Raw genomic sequence first — 19387 nt, 5'->3', positions numbered from 1 at the left:
AGTCTAGTTAGAGTTCTTTTGTTTCTGTAGATGGCACGAGGAGTTGTGCTCGTATGACCTGATGAATCTAAACGGCCTATCATAATCATCGTTGAATATATCGTACACATCACCTGTTCTCCAATTTTCAGCCATATACCGCGTCAATACGTTGTAGCAGCGTCTCTGCTCAAGACTCTCTTCTTCTTCTTGAGCTTCCCCTTGCCGTAATTGCTCTTGAACCACGCAATAGTCCTCTTGTCCAACGTATCGCCCTTCGAGCCCTCCTTTCGTAGATCCTCACTTGTCCGCTCCGATAAGCTAGTCGCACTTCTTTCACGACTGCCCCTCAGCTTCTGTAGATCGCCCACGATGGCAGGGAGGAGCATATCTCCGTTTGCGTCGATTTGAGGAGGAGGAAGCTGTACGCAGCCTTCCCAGATGCTCAAAGTGCTGGGGATGTCGTTGGTAGCGGAGACTGCGTGGTCGTCGAGCGAAAGATTTCCATTCCCAGTATCGATGTAGGACTTCTGGCCGACTAATTTAGGCCATATCGTCGATGGCGCAACGCGGTATGCGTAGCTCTTCGTAATTTTGCTGTTATTGGAGAACAACGTCCCCATGAATGGCGCTGTGTAGCTCTCGCTGAAACCGCACATGCGAACCGAACCGATGCGACCCTTGAGGTGCAGGATATTGTTGCAGAAATTAAGGTACGAGTCGGGACAATACTCTTCCACAGGTGCTACAGGTACTACAGGTGGGTGGCTTGGACTGGCAGCATCGGGGAACGTTGGACTTCGTAGGCCTCCGGGGTCTTCGTCGAAGTTGAATCGTCGGGGTGTTGTCGCTGTTGGACTGTACGGCTCTGGTGTTTTGGCGCTTCGCGATGCGGATCGTGACGCCGAGCGTGAACCCGGTCGACTGCTTATAGCGCGAGGCGGCGAGACGATGGCTGCTTGGGGTCGTTTTCCGTGGAAGCGTCGACAGAGGAGAATCAGACTCTCCATGGGGCACGACTCCTTTCGCTTCATTTGTGCATTGATGAAATCTTGGAGCAGTTTCTCGATCTGCTCAACGTTCGGTGACAGCGCTACAGCGCCAGGATCAGAGCCGCAGCCCAAATGCGTCATGTCGAGTTCGATGACGATGTTACTTGCGTACATGCCGTAGTTGTTAAGCCATGTTGTTGCAAGTGGGCTCACTCTTGGTCCAGTGAATGGCGACAAGACGGCGTGTAGTTTCGTGTTCTGCAGAAAGGAGACAAGAAAGTCCGCGCGAAATGCAAAAGATACTTCAAGGCAAGAAGCTATTTGCAGTAATGTCGATGAAGGTGACTCAAAGTCTTCTTTGCGCCAAACATCACGGCTAAGTGCATGTTTGTTCAAACGCAGGGGCTTGTCGCATGGCGGCAGTAGATAGCGACAGATCCGGTACCGCACAGAATCAGGAAGTCTGAAATACCCTGAACTTGGTTTCTTCCTCGCGTGATTCTCATAGAAAGAATTAAGCACCTTTTCGAAACTCGCTTTCTCAAAAGCGCCGTGATACACAGCATCGAGTGTCCGATCCCAAGCCGGGAGCCCTTGGCGATGCGCACTCTGCGACACACCCAGACCAGGAAACACAGCAGCAACAGGCGTAGAAGGCTGTGAACGATTCCTCCAAGACGATGGATTAGAAACACTTCTTGTGCGCGCTTTGGCACTGCCTTGAAGGGGCATTATGAAGTCAGCCGAGTTGTTGGCTTTGCGATGCAGAGGTAAAGATTGGAGACGCACTCATCCTCAGAGTCTCGAGACGCTCAGAAATGTCATTCTTGGTCTTGATTGAGCCGACGCGACGGAGGAGGGAGGTTACGGATGTGGAGGGCGATATAGAGGGCGATGATGATACTGGAGTCCCCATTGCGGCAACGCTGACTCCGACACTGAGGCTGTCGCTGTCACTGCCCTGTCACTGGCACTGGCGCAGACTGTACCCATTTCTCTATAGGGATTGGATCAAGGGATAGGTAATTTAACAATGCGAGGTCCAAGATATGAGGGATTATTAAACAAGTCGTCGTTTCTTGTGCTAAAGCTTACGCAGAGAAGATAAACTTTGGTCCGTCTGGTGACTTAGAAATAAGACATCTAGTATGAGGTAAGTACAGGTTAGGCAATCCCTAACGTCAGTCGTACGATTCATGTAGTCTACTCTACTGCCCCTACAGTATTTGACAGCGGAAAGTTACAGTCTTATTGCCTGAGATGTCTTGTTGTTTCTTCTTTGAGTATCTATTTGCTGCTAATCTTTATTTGGGAGTTATTTTACTCTGATATCAATCACTCGATGCGAACCCTCCACCGTGCAACACCATTTACACCTTGTGCACAGCATTCAATACTTTAACTCTGGTGCGTGAAAGTCAAAACAATACAATTCATTATTTGAACTACTTTAATTTGACAAAATATCGAATACAATATATCATGACCAATGTGTGGTCCATAGAGTCTGCTGCTTGTCGTGAAAGACATCTTGGTTCAACATGGTAAGCGAAAAAACACGACAACGAAAAGGTTCTTTCCTCAAGGTTTTCTATCAGGAGTCATCATGGCAAAATACTGCGGTATCGTGACTTCTCAAGAAGTCTAAAACAGTCTGACTTCCGGAAGAAGGAGAAAGTCTGTGAAGGCAATGCACCCAATGCCTTGCCCCCAGTATAACCCAGTGAGTTCTTCAAAGTAACTCTCCTCAAGCACGAAGCTTTCGTGCGCGCAATATCCAATATTATCATAAACTTTCGAATGAACCTTTCAGCACAAAGATTGAGATCTTTAAATACGTTGTATCTTTTCTCTCCTCCGACTCCAACTTCTCTCTTCGTTTATCCTCAAGTCCTTCCGCCTCTCATGATTACATGCTCTTCTTGGACTCTAGGCTCAGCAAACATCACTTGCATCAACTTCGTATCCGCGATCATGTTGTCCTCAAATCCTCTAACAGTTCTGGACCCCAATGTCGTCATCCCTTCATTATCTACAAGAGTCAGAAGCAGCATGACCATGCCAACCCAAATACTAGTCGCCAGAAACTGGACACAAAACAACGACACCACCGAAGCCTCACAAAACGACACCACCACCAAAGCCCATGACTCTCCGATCTTCTACCCCAACAGGGACGGCATCATTGCCTTGGAACTTCTCGCAGCCATCTTGGGCCTCTTCATGGGACTCGTACTCCGAGATCTTCTTGATAAGAGACGCACTGGCGAGTTCAAAGAAGACAAGAAGAGTTGTGGATCGTTTTTCCGAACACTCTTCCGCATGCCTTGTATCATGTGTAGCTCGGACAGCTTGAGACAACTATGGATCAAGTTCACGAATCTCTTCCGCTCCAAGAAAAACAAGCGCGTGGTGAAGAAGGCGGACCAGGACGGAATCGAACTGGACGTCAGACTCCAGAGCGGGAGACCCATCGGGGTATTTAATGGTGCCTCGTCGCCCAAGATCGCCTTTGCTTCAGATAAGACTAGGAGGAGTGATTCCAAGGGTAAGGCCGTCGATACCACCGTTCTTCCTCAAGTCGCCGACTTCAACGTGGGCCAAGGCTTCGTATCTACTCATGTACGTGGGGCCAGTTCAGGTTCTAACCGAGGCAACTCTTCTGAACATGATAATGCTTTGGGTATCTCCAATCCTGGAGGTTTGTCCACCGAGAACGCAGGTTCTAGCTCGACAAATAACCACCACGGCGCTGGTTCGAGTTCGGCTTCAGCTGGCCGTAGCCATTGGTGGTCGCTTAGTCATGGCCACGGCCATGATACTAGCAACAGTCACAGTCACAGTCACAGTCATAGCGACTCCCATAGTCATGATTATGGGTCGCATTCTTATGATTTCGGCTACACTGGCTCTGGTGGCTTTGACTCTGGTGGTTTCGATGGAGGCGGCGGTGGTGGTGGTGGTGGCGACTAATACTGTATCCATATGGGATGTCTTTGAATGCTTCGTGCTGTTTGAGAGTCACCGTTTGGTTGACTTACTTTGGGCGGATCAGCCTTGCTGGAAGAACATGCTGGGTGTTGATCGATGGTTCAGATAGAAGAATCTGGACGGTCGATACGGAGTTTTCGATGATTGGAGCAGGCTTGGATGGAGGCATTACAGTAAAAATACAAAGGCAATGTTTATCTGCCGTCTGGCTATCGGGTGAGTGTAAGTGATAGAGATTCCAGTCCAGGGTTCCTGCGTGACTCAAAACCTGTCGATATATACTGTTGCATCACCACCCTCTATCACATACGACCAAAGCTCGTAGNNTAGTTGGGTCGGTGACGACCAGCGAATCCCCGGTGTTGTATGTTTTTTACCCATTTTTGTCTCTCATGAATATTGTGGGCCTAATTGATCACTTATATCAGTTTGTGGAGTAAAGCTCTGAGATGGTTTGCCTCGACGAGGATGAAGTGAAGTTACTATACCAGCAATATAAACATCAGAGCAAGATGTAAAGTAGAGAGTACGTTGACCCAGCTTCGGGTCAGCAATGTAATCGTTTTGCTTTTTCCAATCACGATTCTATGGGCCATGGTGTTGTAACGGATGTTGAAGGCGGATGCGCTTGGGGTAGGGTAATGAAGATGATATGTTCCAGCCATGCCATCGAACTTTTTCATAATTCAAGGCACGTTGATATACTATTGTATCGCCTACATCTATCACATACGATCAAGGCTCAAGGAAATACCGCTATCCTGTCAATCTTCTCACTCTGCTCAGAGAACTCGGCTTCTCGCGCCTACTACCTTTAAGTTTGGTGACATCGATCTCAAATGTAGACCCCGACTCATCATTCGCCTTCGAGCCCAACTGCAACGAGAGCCATCTTAGTACAGTAGGGCAGAGAATCGGGACATGTTCAACTCAAACTTTGATGTTATCACTCGTTGGGTTCCTTCCAGACGCCGTTTCAAGTCAGAGGGGAGACCATAGTTGCCGTCTAAGATGTTATCAGTCTCATCCTGCTCGTCGAGGACTCCGAGAAACAGCTTGGCAAATGATGCTGCCGTCGCGGCTACATGCTCCTGCCAATCATCGTTCTTTCAGCCATCAGCCATCACCTCCCACCTCGAAGCAGATCACACCAAGTCCTCGAGCAGCGTCATCGCGTCAGGCGGCACCTTTCAAAACGGAATTCCCTGAGGCAATGCCTCCATAGTGAATAGAGCAGGATCAGTCGAGACTCGCCGCTTCCTCTCCTCGAGCTGAGACATATCACATCCACCACAGGTAGGGGATAAGAGACTATGATTATATGACGACGGGAATAGGAGGTCAGCTTCACCAGGTCGGTCGTATGCGGGGTATTCGCCTATCTTTTCTTTCAGGATTGACGGGACTCGGCTACCAGTCAGTTCATGTCGTGATCGTATGTCTGAGATAGAGGTACGAAGGAGTTGAAATTGACCTGAGGCTAGTTCACCGGTCTCCTCAACGAAACCTTGGCCAGACTAACATTTCCAAAAGGCTACCAGCGTTATTGTCCAATCGCAATTCCTTTCAACCTTGCCGCAATGTATCAGTCCCCTATCTTCTGCGTCAGTCATGTCAACTCCTTCGCCTCGAGGTAGGTGGACGTCTTGAAGCGGCCAATCAGCGATATCCCTGAAGGCTTTGAAGCTGCCGCTGACGTGACTTGGTGGACAGCTTTTTATGCGAATGCATAAATGTGATTCGAAGCGCCCAGATCGAGAAGAGAAAGAACTACGTTCTTTTTCATTAGCCTTACTGAGAAACTAGATGATCCGCTGGTGTTTCACATACCTACTTTGCAAGCTGAGCTCTTATATTTACGAGATCTCAACGAGTAACAGGTTTCCTCCGGAAGAGTATATCAACAGGACAAACACAGCACAGCAGAGATATGGCAACTGCATTAGTAATTCTCTTCGACCCTATGTATCTAATTATGTGTTGTTTTTCCTATCTGGCTGGAAAGCGCTGGCTGGCCTTGATATGTGCTTGACAATAACACAACCAGTGATTTATTGGCACTTGCCAACTCGGCCAAAAAGACCAAAACATTCTGTGACCTCAGTTCACGGATACATCATGTTCAAGTGTAGAAGCTGAACTTTGCTCTCTGATGCCAAGTGCTCATCATAGGTCAAGCCCGAAATACTACAGACGAGATGAAATATCGGTTACTACTTTATAAGAGCTCTGAGGTAGAAATGGACAGAGAGAAGTGGAGAGATTCGATGCAATTTATACATGCAGAAAGCCACAGTGAATTTGAAATATTGACACTGTATAGCACACTGTACGAAGACGCCTCGTTGAGCTCGGTTTAATGCTGCATAAGGTTCAAAATCAGCATTGTGTGACTGAAAGTGTAGTTTTATTGAGTACGCCTTTGCAAAAATCTATCCTCTCAAGATAAATTCTCCGCTGTGGCTGGTTGAACCTTCCCTGGGTTTAAAATCCTAATTAGCAATTCTCCATGAAGTGGTTAGCAGAGACAGAAGCAGGGATAATTTACTTTATGTTTTTTGCTGATTCTTCCTTTTTGTGAATGTTGCGGGGTTGATGACTTGTAGTAATTGACCGAAGTATGTGTAGGTTTTCATTGTAAAGTCAAGATACTGACTGACTGTGTGTGTGGTTGGTTGGTGTTGATGAGGATGAGACGGCCTCGTCAATATCAACTACCTGGAAAACGCCAAGCGCAAGCAATAAATACAGGCACAAAGAGATATAACAGAAATCACTTCCAGCTGGCCTCGGGTATAGATTGGATAAGCACTTTTTTTGACAGCTGGGGATGGGGAACTTGATGGTGGCATTTCGAAGAACTTGGTGTCTCTAATCCCTACCTACCTTAGGTATTCAAGCTACACTATAGCGACGGATGCCGAAAACATTGAATCCGGTCCCAGACCGAACCGAACTGTACCTATCTGATGAAAGAGAAGAGAGAGATTTCTCTTCTAAAGTTGGACTTGATTTGCATTTCTTATTTTAGTAGGCGAGGACTTGATGTTGATAACTATCCTTATCGTAATCTACAGAGCGATGCTGGCATATGGTATGTGCCTTTGACACAGGGCAAGCAAATGCGTGACAGGCCATGCAGCAAGCCAACAGTCTCAACAATCAAGGGTAGCATCAGATCTCTTTCCATGTCTGTCGAGGGACAGTAAATTGTCTTGGCCAACGAAAGGCCAAGGACAAGTTTCCGGCGATTGGCATCTATGTAACTTACATGGACACACAGCACACACGAAGCTATTTTCGTGCCGGGATACAAGTCTGTTTGCCGATACAGAGCTTGATCTAGTACATCCTCTAGTTGGCCAAGCGCCATTAAGAACTTCAAAGTGACCATTCTATTTTAGAGAACGGGCGTTGTCTATCTAATGAAGAACACAGAGATATCGATTATCTTTGTCGTCGGGGATTGATACGAGGTTACTAACATTTGGCTGACCGGCAGTTGTGCCGCTTAAAAGTGGCTGCAGGGCGATTACAGGGGTCCCATCACTGAGCCGTAGCACCCACAGGGGGCAGTTACCTTCCATTCCGGGCGTCTTTCGGCGTGTCGTCCAATGATATTATCTTGGGATGTGTCAAGTGACGTAACTTTTACTTGGTACCTAGCAAAACAGTCGGCGATTGTAATTTGATCGGCGACCAAAATAATGACCACGCTCTGTGAACCAGCCTCAAGAAAGCGACCTGTAAGTCACGATGCTAGGTTGTCTCGGCATCTCATCTCAGGTAATTAATTGCTTTCTTCTGACTCGCTCTTCTTGTTCACGTGTCACGTCGCTCACCGCTGGGCTTATCATGAAATAGAAAAGGGCTTATATAAAGTGAGATTCTTCATCTCTCAGTTTCGATGGTTGTTCTCCGAGATATTCCCCGACGTCATTTTTGTTAGAGATCCATCGCGAGTCCACTGTGACGTCTACTAGAGATTTGTTTCGTTTTGCGACAACGCTCACAAAGTGTTTTTGGCGATGCATTGTTGCTCTTTATTGGGGTAATTCTCTTTTAGTTCTGCTGTAGCCATGTTCTCGCGATCAACACGGCGCTTGGCCAGCCAGCTACGACCCCTACGATCTTTATCTATCCCTACATCACAAGCTCCCGCGAGGGTACAATCTCGCACCTTCATCGCAACACGACTCACAAGATCTGCATCAACACAACCTCCCGCTTCCGATAAGTCTGCGGCGATATCGAGAGATCCAGGCACTTCATTCGCATTTCTCCTCGCTGGAGCAGCTTCCTTCTACCTCGCATACAGCTTCGCGCAACAATCTCCTACGCGATGCGACGCCATCGCCCATGACGAAAACGACCATGATCCTCGAGATCCTTCGCTTCCTCGATATCGTATCAACGAAGTGCGCAAGCACGATGCTCATTCTGATCACCCCTGGGTCATCCACCGCGACAAAGTCTACGATATCACCGAATGGATAGGCGCGCATCCTGGCGGCGATGTTATCCTTCGCGCTGCTGGCGGTTCCATTGATCCCTACTGGGATATCTTTTCGATACACAAAAACGACTACGTCTACGATATTCTAAATCAGTACCTAATTGGGTACGTCGACCCGGCAGATCTTGTCGATGGGCGACCGGCGCGAGAAGAGATCGAGGATCCTTTCTCGGATGATCCAGTTCGACATCCAGACTTGATTACAATGACGCAGAAGCCCAGGAACGCAGAGACACCAGCTTATGCTATGACGATTGACTTTCTCACGCCTAATGACCTTTTCTACGTGCGCAACCACATGTGGGTGCCATCAATCGCCGAGGACCCCAATGATCACAATCTCACGATAGAACTTCCTGATGGAACCACAAAAGAATACACCCTCACGGACCTAAAGAACCGCTTCAAATCCCACAAAGTCACAGCCTCTCTCCAATGCTCCGGCAACCGCCGGAAACACATGAACGAGGAATCTGGCCGCAAAACAAATGGTCTTCCGTGGACTGCTGGAGCTATCTCAAACGCCTGCTGGGAAGGCGTCTTACTCTCTGACGTCCTGGCAGATGCAGGCTTTGATCTACATTCAGGCCTCACAGGAGAATCCGAAGCAAAGCATGTTCAGTTCAATGGCCTAGAAGCTTACGGTGCATCTATTCCTATCAAAAAGGCTATTGATCCCCAAGGCGACGTGATACTCGCCTACAAAATGAACGGCCAGACTCTCCCGCGCGATCACGGATTTCCTCTACGAGCTATTGTTCCTGGACATGTTGCTGCGCGATCGGTCAAGTGGTTGAACCATGTCACGCTGAGTGACGAGGAGAGCACATCTCAGTGGCAACGGCGCGATTACAAGTGTTTTGGCCCGAACCAGACAAAAGTCGATTGGGATGCAGCACCTGCCATTCAAGAATTGCCCGTCCAAAGCGCCATCACAAAGTGCAAACTCGGCGATTGGACAGCCAAAGATGACGGTTCTCACACTTACTCAAAACCAGCTTCGTTGGCTGGCTACGCATACTCAGGTGGAGGCCGCGCCATTGTCCGTGTCGACATCTCCTTCGATAACGGCAAAAACTGGTCTCAAGCCTCCATCCTTCCCGACTGTTCCACAAAAGAGGGTGAGGAATCGCCTTGCTATGGCCACGCAGCCTGGGCATGGCGGAGATGGAAGTTTGACGGTGCTGTCCCGTTGGAGGCGTTTGAACCTGCACCATCAGGGAAGCGATGTGCGACGTTTGTTGTGAAAGCCACGGACGAGGTGTACAACACGCAACCAGAGAGTCATGCAGCAACTTGGAATATTCGCGGTAATCTTGCTACAGCGTGGCATCGCGTGAGGGTTTGCGATGATGGTCCTACGGGGTCAGAAACAAAAGTGTAGAATTGGTTGAATAACATTGGTAATGGGTTTTGTAGTTTTGGTTGGAGTTTGACAGCAGGCGAATGGGTTTGTTACTGGACGAGCGATATATGGCGGTCATTACAGCCACACACACAATGGGTGCTTAATTGTTAGACCTACTGACATCAGAGTGTATTCAACATTCTCTAATCGAGTTGATGGCAAAATACGATCACAGGTGGTAAACCACCCAATTCTATTCTCGACTAACTGAATACATCGTCCCCAGGCATATTGTACATCAGCCTTCGCTCCGTACCCGCTCTATTCGCATGATCTGCCCTTCTAAGTGTACAATCCAACTATCTCCACAGTATCATCCTCGCTTTTGAACTGCTTCGAGACGTATTCACCCCTACTCGTCATCATCATCGTCATCCTCCCCAGCATCGGTGAAGTACTCGAACTCCTTAGGAACAGGAGCCTCTTCATCGTCTTCGGAGTCTTCATCGACGGCCGTCAGTACACCCGCAGCAGCAGCGGCGCCTGAGGCGTTGCCACCAGGAGTCTGGGGCTCAGCGTCAAGTAAACCGAATGGTGATCGGCCTTGGTTGCGAAGCAACTGTCCAAGCATAGCGCTGTTGGCTCCTCCTCGAGACTCGGCAAGACTGTCAAGCACAGCACGTTGAGCCCCGCCACGTCCGCCCCGTCCAGTTTGTTGGCCTGCCACAGGGGCACGTTCGGTGGTAACCTTCTTCAACTTCTCCTCAAGTAAACTCTTCTCCTCGTCGGGCTGACTATCGTGCAGAAGCAGGGGACCACCAGTAGGCTGTAAAATATTAGCAATGTAAACTACGCAGCAAGACATGTATGCTCACCTTCTTGACGGGCTTGTATCGGCCAGCAGGGAAGCTGATATACTTGAGTTGACCAGGAAGAATTCGGGTCATGTTCTCGATTTCGTAGCCAACCTTCTCCTTCTCGGGCTTCTTCTTGGTATCAGCAGAAGCCGCCGCTTCCTTCTCTTGCTCTTCCTTCTTATCCTTAGCCTCATCTGCCTTCTTGTCCTCGTCCACGTCCATCTTGTCGCCACCACTCTTAGAGGGGGCGGTGTCGATTTCCATGCTCTCTCTTCGCTGAGCACGCTCCTTCTTCTGAGCTCGTCGCTTGGCCTGCGCAGTTGTTGATAGAATTGCGGTGGCAATCAGAGCAGGACCTTCTTCCGTCTTGACTTCTTGCTCGGGAGGGTAATCGAAAAGGCTAGGTCGTGTAGCACAGTGGAACTTAAAGTTAGGCATCTCGAGATCGTGATCAAGTCCAATGATGGACGTGGGAGAGAAGCTTAGGGACAGGAAGTGGGTGAAGGGGAACCAGTACCAGTATTGAGTGAACACAGCCATGCCAACAATGCCGGCCATATTAAGGTTGCCAGTCTGGGTCTGGAGGCCGATAGTGCAGTTGCGGCCACCAGCATCGATGATACCAAGCGCGAGAGCAGCACCAAACTTGGTCATGGCATCCTCGTGACGGTCGCCAACCACCTTCTTCAGAGTCTTGCGGATCGACGAAACCTTGGGGTTCATGACCTCATTCTGCTGAACAAGAATCATGGAAAGAGAGATGAGGGCACCCTGTCGGACAAAGTCTGTGGGGTCCTTCATCATAGGCTCGAGCAGGTCGATGGCCTCGTCCAGGCCTGTGCCAGCGCATGAAATACCCAGAGCCATGGCGGAACCGTATCGCACGTGGGGGTTATATGATTCAGAGAGAAGCTCAACCATACGAGGCACGCTTCCAGGCTTGCGGAAGAGGATGAAGCCCAGACTCATGACGGCGATACGGCGGACATCATCGTTGACATCGCTAACAGCAATATGAAGGAGCTTTCGGATAGCCTTGTTGCTACCGGTACCGCAGTAGGCAAGAGCAACAGTCATGATACCACCGTATCGCAGCGTGGGATCAGGGTCGTTAAGGAGTCCTTCGATGAGAACATCGGCTCCCTCTTGGCGGCCAAACATAATAAGTGCCATGCCAATAGCAAGGCCACGGACAATCTTCTCATGCGTGGTTTCATGCGCATATGTAATCATATCCTCCAGAGCCTTGACATTTCCAGTGCCAAGCATGATAAGACCCATGGCCAAACCGACAGCCTCACCATTGAGTGCAGAATCCTGGAAGAGGATTTCGCGGAGCTTCTCAAAAATTTCCCAGTCGCCAGTGGCCATGCCAGCAATACCCAGACCCAAAGCACCACCATGCTGAACGACCTCTTCCTCTGCCTGGCCAAACTGCTCCTTGAGGTAGTCCAGAGCATCGGCTCCGTGGTTGGCGTGGATCAGTCCGTAGGCGTAGAGAGCACCACCCTGGCTAAAGATAGAGCCGCTGCTAAGGCCACCTTGTCGGGGAAGATAAGGTTCGAGGAGCTTTCTAGATTGAGAAAGGTTTCCGCGGTGAATAACACCAAGAGCAGCAGTCGCCGTGAATTTGGACCAGTTGACTGCCTTGCCCAACCACTCCAAGTTATCGCGGAAGAACTTGTCGTTCGTAGTTCCTTGGTTCATAAAGGCATTGCAAAACGTGACCGCAGTGTGGAAGATGGAGTTTCGGCCCTCAAGACTGTCGCGGACCTTGTTGAGGATGCTCAAATCAGTTCGGTTGTTGCGGTAGAGGAACTCAAGGTTAAGACGGATGGTCTTGCTGCCATCAAGAATTTCTCGGATGTTGGAATAGGCCTTGGATACTGGTTCGGGAAGCTCGTTTTCGGGGTCTTCCTGCTTATTCTGAAGCAGAGATTCGCTCTCGTTGGATTGTTCAGCGTTCTCGTCTGACTCCTTCTTGACAGGCTTGCTAGCTGGGAGTGATGCAAGAACCTTGCCGAGAAATTCCTGTGTACCGTTGTCGTAAAGGTCGAAAGCAATCTGATAAGCGTTGGCGATCGAAGAACGATCGCCCTTTTCAACGAGGTTACGCAGCATGTGAGATGCTTCCTCATCTGAGTTAAGGTAAACGACACACTTGGCGATGGCAAAGTAATCAGGGTTGGGAATATCGTTGAGGAGATCGAGAATTAGCCTCAAAATTTCGGTTCGGAAGGCTCTCTCCTGGACGATGTCCATGCAAATTCCCAACGTGTACTCCATTAGATCTTCTGCCGGGCCAGGTGAGTTTTCGAGAGGGTTAGACTTGGCTTTCTTCTCATCATCGCTAGCGCGCTTGATGACGCTTCGAAGAACGTCCAGTTTCTTGGCCTCAACTGCAATACCCACCACTTGCCTGTAGCGGCCCTGCTCTAAGCAGCTTTCAAAAAGCCTCTCAACGACTCTCTGGAGCGAGCCAGTAGCCTGGTCGGGGAGCTCAGCGATAGAGCCAGAGCGACCTTGCTTAAAAGCAGGCTGGAAGGTGGCCTCGAGCATCGTGTTGTCGATCGAGTCGCGGGAAAGAAGAGACTTGGGAGGTAGGGTTGTCTGCGAAAAGGGCGTAGTGGGTGACATGACGGCACCCTCAGCGCCGCTGGCGAAGGTAGTAGCCAACTCGGGGAGATCGGTGTTCTTTGATGCCTGAGGAGCCGCCTTCTTGGCAGCGTTCACTGCGATGTACTGGTCGACACATTTCGAGATAATGGTCTCCTCGAACTCGCCAGGGGAATCGAGCTTGAAAAGGTCGCCGGCGGCGAGGGCAAAGACCATGCTATCATTGTAGGCCTGGAGATGGTAGTAGACCTTGGCAAGGACAAGAGCAGCGAGCTGACGCTCAGGGAACGACTCGTCCTCGTAGAGTGCCTCGCTGGGAGATAATGTTAGTAAAGCTTATCACACCATGAAGGCGAGACGCGAAGATGACGTACATCTGTGTCAACACAGCAGCGACCTCAGTCCAGACGGTATCTATATCGTCGTTCAGGGTCTGCAGAGCGAAGACCTTGAGTTCGGGCTCCTCATCGGTGAGGAAGGCGAGGACGCCGGTAGCCGAGACGATACCGGGCATCTTGGCAGAGTATAAGGGATCGTGTGGGCGTGCTAGAGAGGTCCGTAGCAATGCGAGCGGCGATGCGAGAGGTTGCTGGGGTAAGAATGGTCGAGTAGTAGAGAATGCGTTATTTCCGTGTAGGCCCAATGGCATAAACAGGGCCAGATAACGGAATTATGGAGTTTGTGCAGAAACAAAGGAGATGTCAAGAGAATTACAAGAATCGGAAGCGATGAATTGGTTGGTGTTTTGCTCCAGCAGGGTCATTCCGAGAAAGGTCCACGTCAGGCACAGCTCTGCCTTGCAGTAGGTGTACGGGCCAACGAGAGCTCCAGGCAGGTGCAAAATTACTAAGCTCTCGACTCCAACCAGGACAGGCACGTGACTACTGGATGTCTCCAAGCAACCCCCAGATCCAAGATAGCACGCGACAGGGAGATGAATTGCGCCATGGAGTACTGCGAGCGCGCTGGGTTGTTACGGAGTTTGAAAGGTCATGTGCGCGTACTGATTCATAGCTCTCAGTGGCATGTCAAATTTACAGGCCGCCTCAGCCATATCTCACACTTCCTCCTCCATATATGCGCGAGAGTTATTCACCAAAGCCATATAAAGCAGTATCCAGTGTAGAGAAGAACCGCACAAGCCTTAAAGAATCCTCCCCCCGTCAGACGTGGTCTTCCACCAGAAGAGCTGTTTGGGGAAGAGTATTCATTAAGGATATTGTCGTGCTATTAGGTGAAACTGATCGTGTAATCAGGGGGAAACATGGATGTGACTAACTTAGAGCGATGGTGATAACTGATATCTTCCAATCGGGACCGGAGAACCCAAGTTCATAAACGTTGTCTGGTTCCCTTTGCAATGCCCTAGGACTTGCAGCAAAATTTGTTGGTCATCGTGAAAGCTTCTGGGTAAAAGCTTATATTGGGGGCAATATCATGTTCTCATTCATCACCTGTGCTCGCAGCCCAAAGCTTAACCTCATGGGCGGCAGTCATCCCATAAACGTTATCTAGAAATTTATCCTACTCCTTGGCGATTCGAGCGAGGATGTCGTTCAAGCAAACTATATGTCAGATATCACCACCACTCTTATACGGCTCCATGTCTGTCATCTAGCTGACTAGGCTTATACAAGCATTACAGACTTGCTGTAAGAGGCTCTGCCATAGGGGAAGAAAGAAAACTCAGGAGATCAACCATAAATGACAAACAGACAGGTAATCATTAGCATGAGTTTAGTATATCTTTTACTGAGTTTAGTATATCTTTTACTGAGTTTATTTTGGCACCCCTTACTCAGGTATACTGTTTTCTTGCTCCCAGGGCAGCCATAACGTTGGCCTCAGCCGCAGTACTTGAACTGCCTAGCAAACCAGAGCTTCATGTGATACGTAATCAGCTTTGGACTAACTTTGACTAGATTCCGATGTACATTATACGATGCTAATGCACGTACTGCCGCACGTCTTGTTCAATGAACTTGTGGTTAGCGCTCGTATCTACTAATGTTGCTATTGTGAAGCTGAACTCCAAATCCCATGGAGCTCCGCTACCCCTGGTTCGTCACTCGACTATGACGTCGAATACAAGTTCTCTTTATGTGAGAAACATCGGAGTTTTTGGAGCAAGCCAATGCTTATGAGAAGATCATATAAACATTCTGAGTCGATAAGGCTGATGTCCTTTAAGCTTAAGGAGATTGCAAAGGACTTGACCCTCCACAGGAATCGGAGTCTGACCCTGGCGTTTGAGTCTGGTGCAATTTATCTCGGGACATATGGAAAAGTGACAAGTAGCGTGTCTCATCTTTAATTCGCTAACCTGATTTGCGTAATGCTAAGCCTCTCCGGGGGTTTGATGATCGGTACCTAGATCTCCATTGAGCTCGCAGCACGGAGCATGTACTGCTAGTAAAAATTGTTTGGGGAACGCTATCGCTGCTGATAAAATTTGTCCCTGGGCCATGGCCAGTACGTACAGTTAAGTTAGGTGAGGTAGTACCGCCCGTGGGCATATCCCTGGAGCTCTAGCGTCAGGCTGTCGCCTGTCTATCTTTGTTTGTCGCCAGAAAACGACGACAGGACACCAACACAAAATATTAATCAATCTTAGAACTATTCCAAGGCGCGAATAACCTCCAGCGCACACGATCCATCGATAACATTATCCGGACGATCATCTTTCAGCCGCGTCCCTCTGTTTCTGTACGCGATTTCTATTCGCCAATCGTCAATCGTCAATTCGACAGCGTGGCAGCCTCGCCATGGCGACGTAGAAACATCCCAACCAGTCATCCATGTCCACCTGCGCCGTCCTCCTCGCGCGACAACGAACGTCCTCCATCGCCTCAACAGCGTCATAGATCCATATCAGTTGAGGGCAACATCTGTCCGTACTCAGTTGCGCTCCCGCCGCGTCGACTACCTGGTTCAACACAAGCGACCCGCACTGCAATTGCTTTGTGGTCTCCCCTCGCGCCGAAACTTCGAGGCGTCGTGTTGTCGCAGAATCTTCATTCTCCCCTCATCACGACTCCATCGCCATGGATCTCCGCTCAGTTCTCAATACGTCTGACGGCGGCGATCGCGGTCCGGCCAAACCTGCGCCGAAACCGCAACCGCCGCCCCAGCTACATCAACAGCAGCAGCAACCTCACCCCCAGCAGATGCAGCGACCATCGCAGAGTCCAGCCCAAGCACCCGCTCCTCCTCCGTACTATCGCGAGTGCGGCCGCCATCCACCGCCGCAACCCTCACCAGGCAAACCGATGCCCCAAGAATATCCTCCGCATGCTGGCCATCCTCATCACGCTCAGTCACGACCACCGTCGCATCCTCACCCATCTCCCCATCAACCACCGCCCGGTGCGTATCCACCACAATCTCCGTACCAGGCACCGGGGCCATATCCAGGACGTCCTGCACCCCCTCCGCTACAGCCAACGGGCTCTTTTCACGATCCACGGTCCCCAAGCGTCCAGACTCCAGGTCAATCCCCTTATCGAACTTCAACGACTCCGTCGGCCGTAGCGGCTGCCGCAGGTTATCCCTTTCCACCAACTCAGTCCCCTGGGGAGATGGCCAGTCCAGTCCAACGGCACCAATATTCACCTACTCAATACGCAACTCGCGAAAGCTTCTCTCAGGGCCCACAAGGCGTGCCACCAGGCCATGCAGCTGGTCATTATCATCCGACTCAGCAACAACACCCACAAGGCGCTATTCCACAGGCGCAGCAATATCTGAATCAGCGTCCTCCCTCAGCTAGTCATTCTGCCCATTCTACTCCGACTCCAACCTCCGCTCAACCACATCATCCTTACAGTTCTTTTGCACAAGGTAGTCCTGTCACAGCTTCGCGTCCACCGCCTGCCGAATACAATCACCAACCTTCGCAACCACCCACGCCTGTCGGTCCTCCTCTGTCTGCCGGATCTCGACAAGCATCAGTTACAGGTGGTTTCGCACAGCCTTCGAGTCCTTACCAACAAAGACTTTCCTACACTGGGGCCCCCATACCGCAAGCACAGGCACAGGTACAAGCACGAGTACAGAGCTCACCTCCGCCTCCGCTCCACGCGAAGCGCATATCTAGTAGCTACGGTTCGCCCGCCCCCGATGTACACCGACGATCCCAATCGCACAGTGAGCGAGCTCCTAGCCCATCCGTTAGCCCCAAATCTCGAGTCCCGTCGATTCAAAGTAACCACGATCCACTTGCTGCATCGGCGGCAGTAGACGCCAAAGCCAAACTAGCTCAATCGGCTCCTATACCCCAACCAACCAAGCCAATGGCCATTGACACAGAACGCGCGGCAACTCCTGCCAAGCGCAAGCTTGAGGATCGCGACAGTCCCAGACAAGAACCAGAGGAGAAACGAATGAGGCCCAGCGAGATTAACGGCAGCGTTGCTGTGAAGCGCGAATCTGAGTCGGCTTCTTCCAGTGTACCAGCAGCTGCGGCGGTCAAGAAGCGAAGACGCTACTCACAACCGCCTATCTGGGCACAAGATGCTCGAAAAATGAACGGCATGCCTACGAATGCGAACTTCGTGCTACAAAAGAGAGTCCATTCACATCTCAATGGAAAGAAGGAGAACGCCCGCCCCAGTCGCCACGCCTCGCCAGAGACGAACCGGGGCAACCCTCCTCACGTTCCCGCAGCTGAACCAGGTCCCGCAGAGATTCTCGGACCTTGGGAACCGAGTCTTACTGGCCTCAAACCTTTTGAGGACGTATCAAGACAAGTGGCTGATTTCCTCTTCCTCAATGTTATTAACACCCCAGATATGAGGGAGATCAGTAGTCGCGGTATCCAGTTTGAAATTGAAGCGAAATTGGGCACTCTCATCGACAGAGATACCAACCAACGAGTTGATCGAGGTATTGCGTCTGAATGCATCTTGATGGACAACAGCCGTGTAGCTTTTAAGAGTAGCATGACGGAAGTGAGTGTTTCAGCATCATCCTCGTTCTTTACCGTCGCTAACAATGCTTTAGGGCTCACACAAGAAGATGAACGACTACCTTAACGAACTAGTCAAAATCACACATCCCATGAATCCAGCAGGCAGCCAACGTGTACCCATCGTTGCTCTGCACCGGAGAGAGAGGGACCGGTTTTTCGAGATTCCACCAGATATGCAAGCACGGATACCTGGATGCGTGCGAAGTCGACTGGGATCGCGACGAGCAGTCCGTGTGAGAGTCACATACAACCAAAAGGACAACAAGGTCATTGCCAAGATCATCAAGGCACGCGTATCTGACCTTGATATCCACTTTCCCATGTTACCTATGGATTGTCGAATCAGTATCAACCTCGAAATGAACTGGGACGGCTCGGTGGAAGAGCTGGAGCAACTTCCAAATCGTGATCGCGGGGAAAACCCTGAACGAAATAAGGACAGACTCAGTTACACACACGGGCCCTACCAGGTTGACCTCACGCAGGTCATACAAGATCGCCACGGAGTAAGTCCCCAAAGCCTCAGGTGGTATTTCAGCTCAACTAACAATATTGTAGGTAAAAGAGAAGGAGCATGAACTTGAGATTGAACTCGACTCGAAGCTTCTGATCGACCAAGGGAGCAAGGCAGCGAGCTCAAGACCTCACCGCTATCAAGAGCTTGTGGAAGGATTTGTGGACAACATACGACTTCTTACACGTAACGTGGCACACTGAACGGCAATAGACCATTTTAATTACCGGCGATAATGTTGGCTAAAAGGACGGGGTTGCGGCGCTGTGTTTACAAGAGGTGGCTCTGAAGGAATACCAAGAATAAATCAACTTATCTTTTTGTGATCCCAACTTATTTTCATGATTGAAACCTGTCCTTCTGTTTACGCAATGTTACGCTTGATGTACAAATAGTTAGTGGGTGGATGCATCAACTGATCGCAACTTCATTTACAAGTCAAGAATTTGTCCAAGGACGCGAAGTACCAGTAACGGAAGAATGGGCACATTACCAACAGCTAGACCGACATGAGTTTAACACTCATCATTTCTTCACGGAACTTCGAAAGCACAGTCAAAATCATCGCGGGCTTCATAGGTTTGGGCTACCCTATATCACCAAGA

General features: G+C 49.9%; 5 protein-coding genes across 5 annotated transcripts; 3 read left to right on the top strand and 2 right to left on the bottom strand.

Annotated features, from left to right (window-relative positions):
* Window positions 1-143: 143 nt before the first annotated feature.
* On the bottom strand, window positions 144-1703 carry FTJAE_11801 (alpha beta hydrolase fold; the record flags this gene model as incomplete). Its single annotated transcript, XM_037344783.1, has 1 exon — window positions 144-1703. One exon carries the CDS (start codon window positions 1701-1703, stop codon window positions 144-146), a length of 1560 nt encoding a protein of 519 aa, XP_037201147.1.
* Window positions 1704-2945: 1242 nt separating this feature from the next.
* On the top strand, window positions 2946-3944 carry FTJAE_11800 (uncharacterized protein; the record flags this gene model as incomplete). Its single annotated transcript, XM_037344782.1, has 1 exon — window positions 2946-3944. The coding sequence occupies one exon, from the start codon at window positions 2946-2948 to the stop codon at window positions 3942-3944; it is 999 nt and encodes a 332-aa protein (XP_037201146.1).
* A 4097-nt stretch (window positions 3945-8041) lies between these two features.
* Window positions 8042-9862, top strand: FTJAE_11799 (sulfite oxidase; the record flags this gene model as incomplete). The annotated part of the gene is made up of 1 exon (XM_037344779.1): window positions 8042-9862. One exon carries the CDS (start codon window positions 8042-8044, stop codon window positions 9860-9862), a length of 1821 nt encoding a protein of 606 aa, XP_037201145.1.
* Window positions 9863-10238: 376 nt separating this feature from the next.
* FTJAE_11798 (26S proteasome regulatory subunit N2) lies at window positions 10239-13813 on the bottom strand (the record flags this gene model as incomplete). The annotated part of the gene is made up of 3 exons (XM_037344778.1): window positions 10239-10652; window positions 10702-13612; window positions 13674-13813. The coding sequence occupies 3 exons, from the start codon at window positions 13811-13813 to the stop codon at window positions 10239-10241; spliced, it is 3465 nt and encodes a 1154-aa protein (XP_037201144.1).
* A 2530-nt stretch (window positions 13814-16343) lies between these two features.
* FTJAE_11797 (mRNA-capping enzyme subunit beta) lies at window positions 16344-18985 on the top strand (the record flags this gene model as incomplete). The annotated part of the gene is made up of 3 exons (XM_037344777.1): window positions 16344-18248; window positions 18301-18774; window positions 18827-18985. 3 exons carry the CDS (start codon window positions 16344-16346, stop codon window positions 18983-18985), a joined length of 2538 nt encoding a protein of 845 aa, XP_037201143.1.
* Between the last annotated feature and the right edge of the window lie 402 nt (window positions 18986-19387).

Source organism: Fusarium tjaetaba (genome assembly GCF_013396195.1).
Source record: "Fusarium tjaetaba strain NRRL 66243 chromosome Unknown NRRL66243_c0000301, whole genome shotgun sequence".
Taxonomy (NCBI): domain Eukaryota; kingdom Fungi; phylum Ascomycota; class Sordariomycetes; order Hypocreales; family Nectriaceae; genus Fusarium; species Fusarium tjaetaba.
Note: the sequence above shows the minus strand (reverse complement) of the source record. Positions and strands in the feature narration are given on the sequence as shown.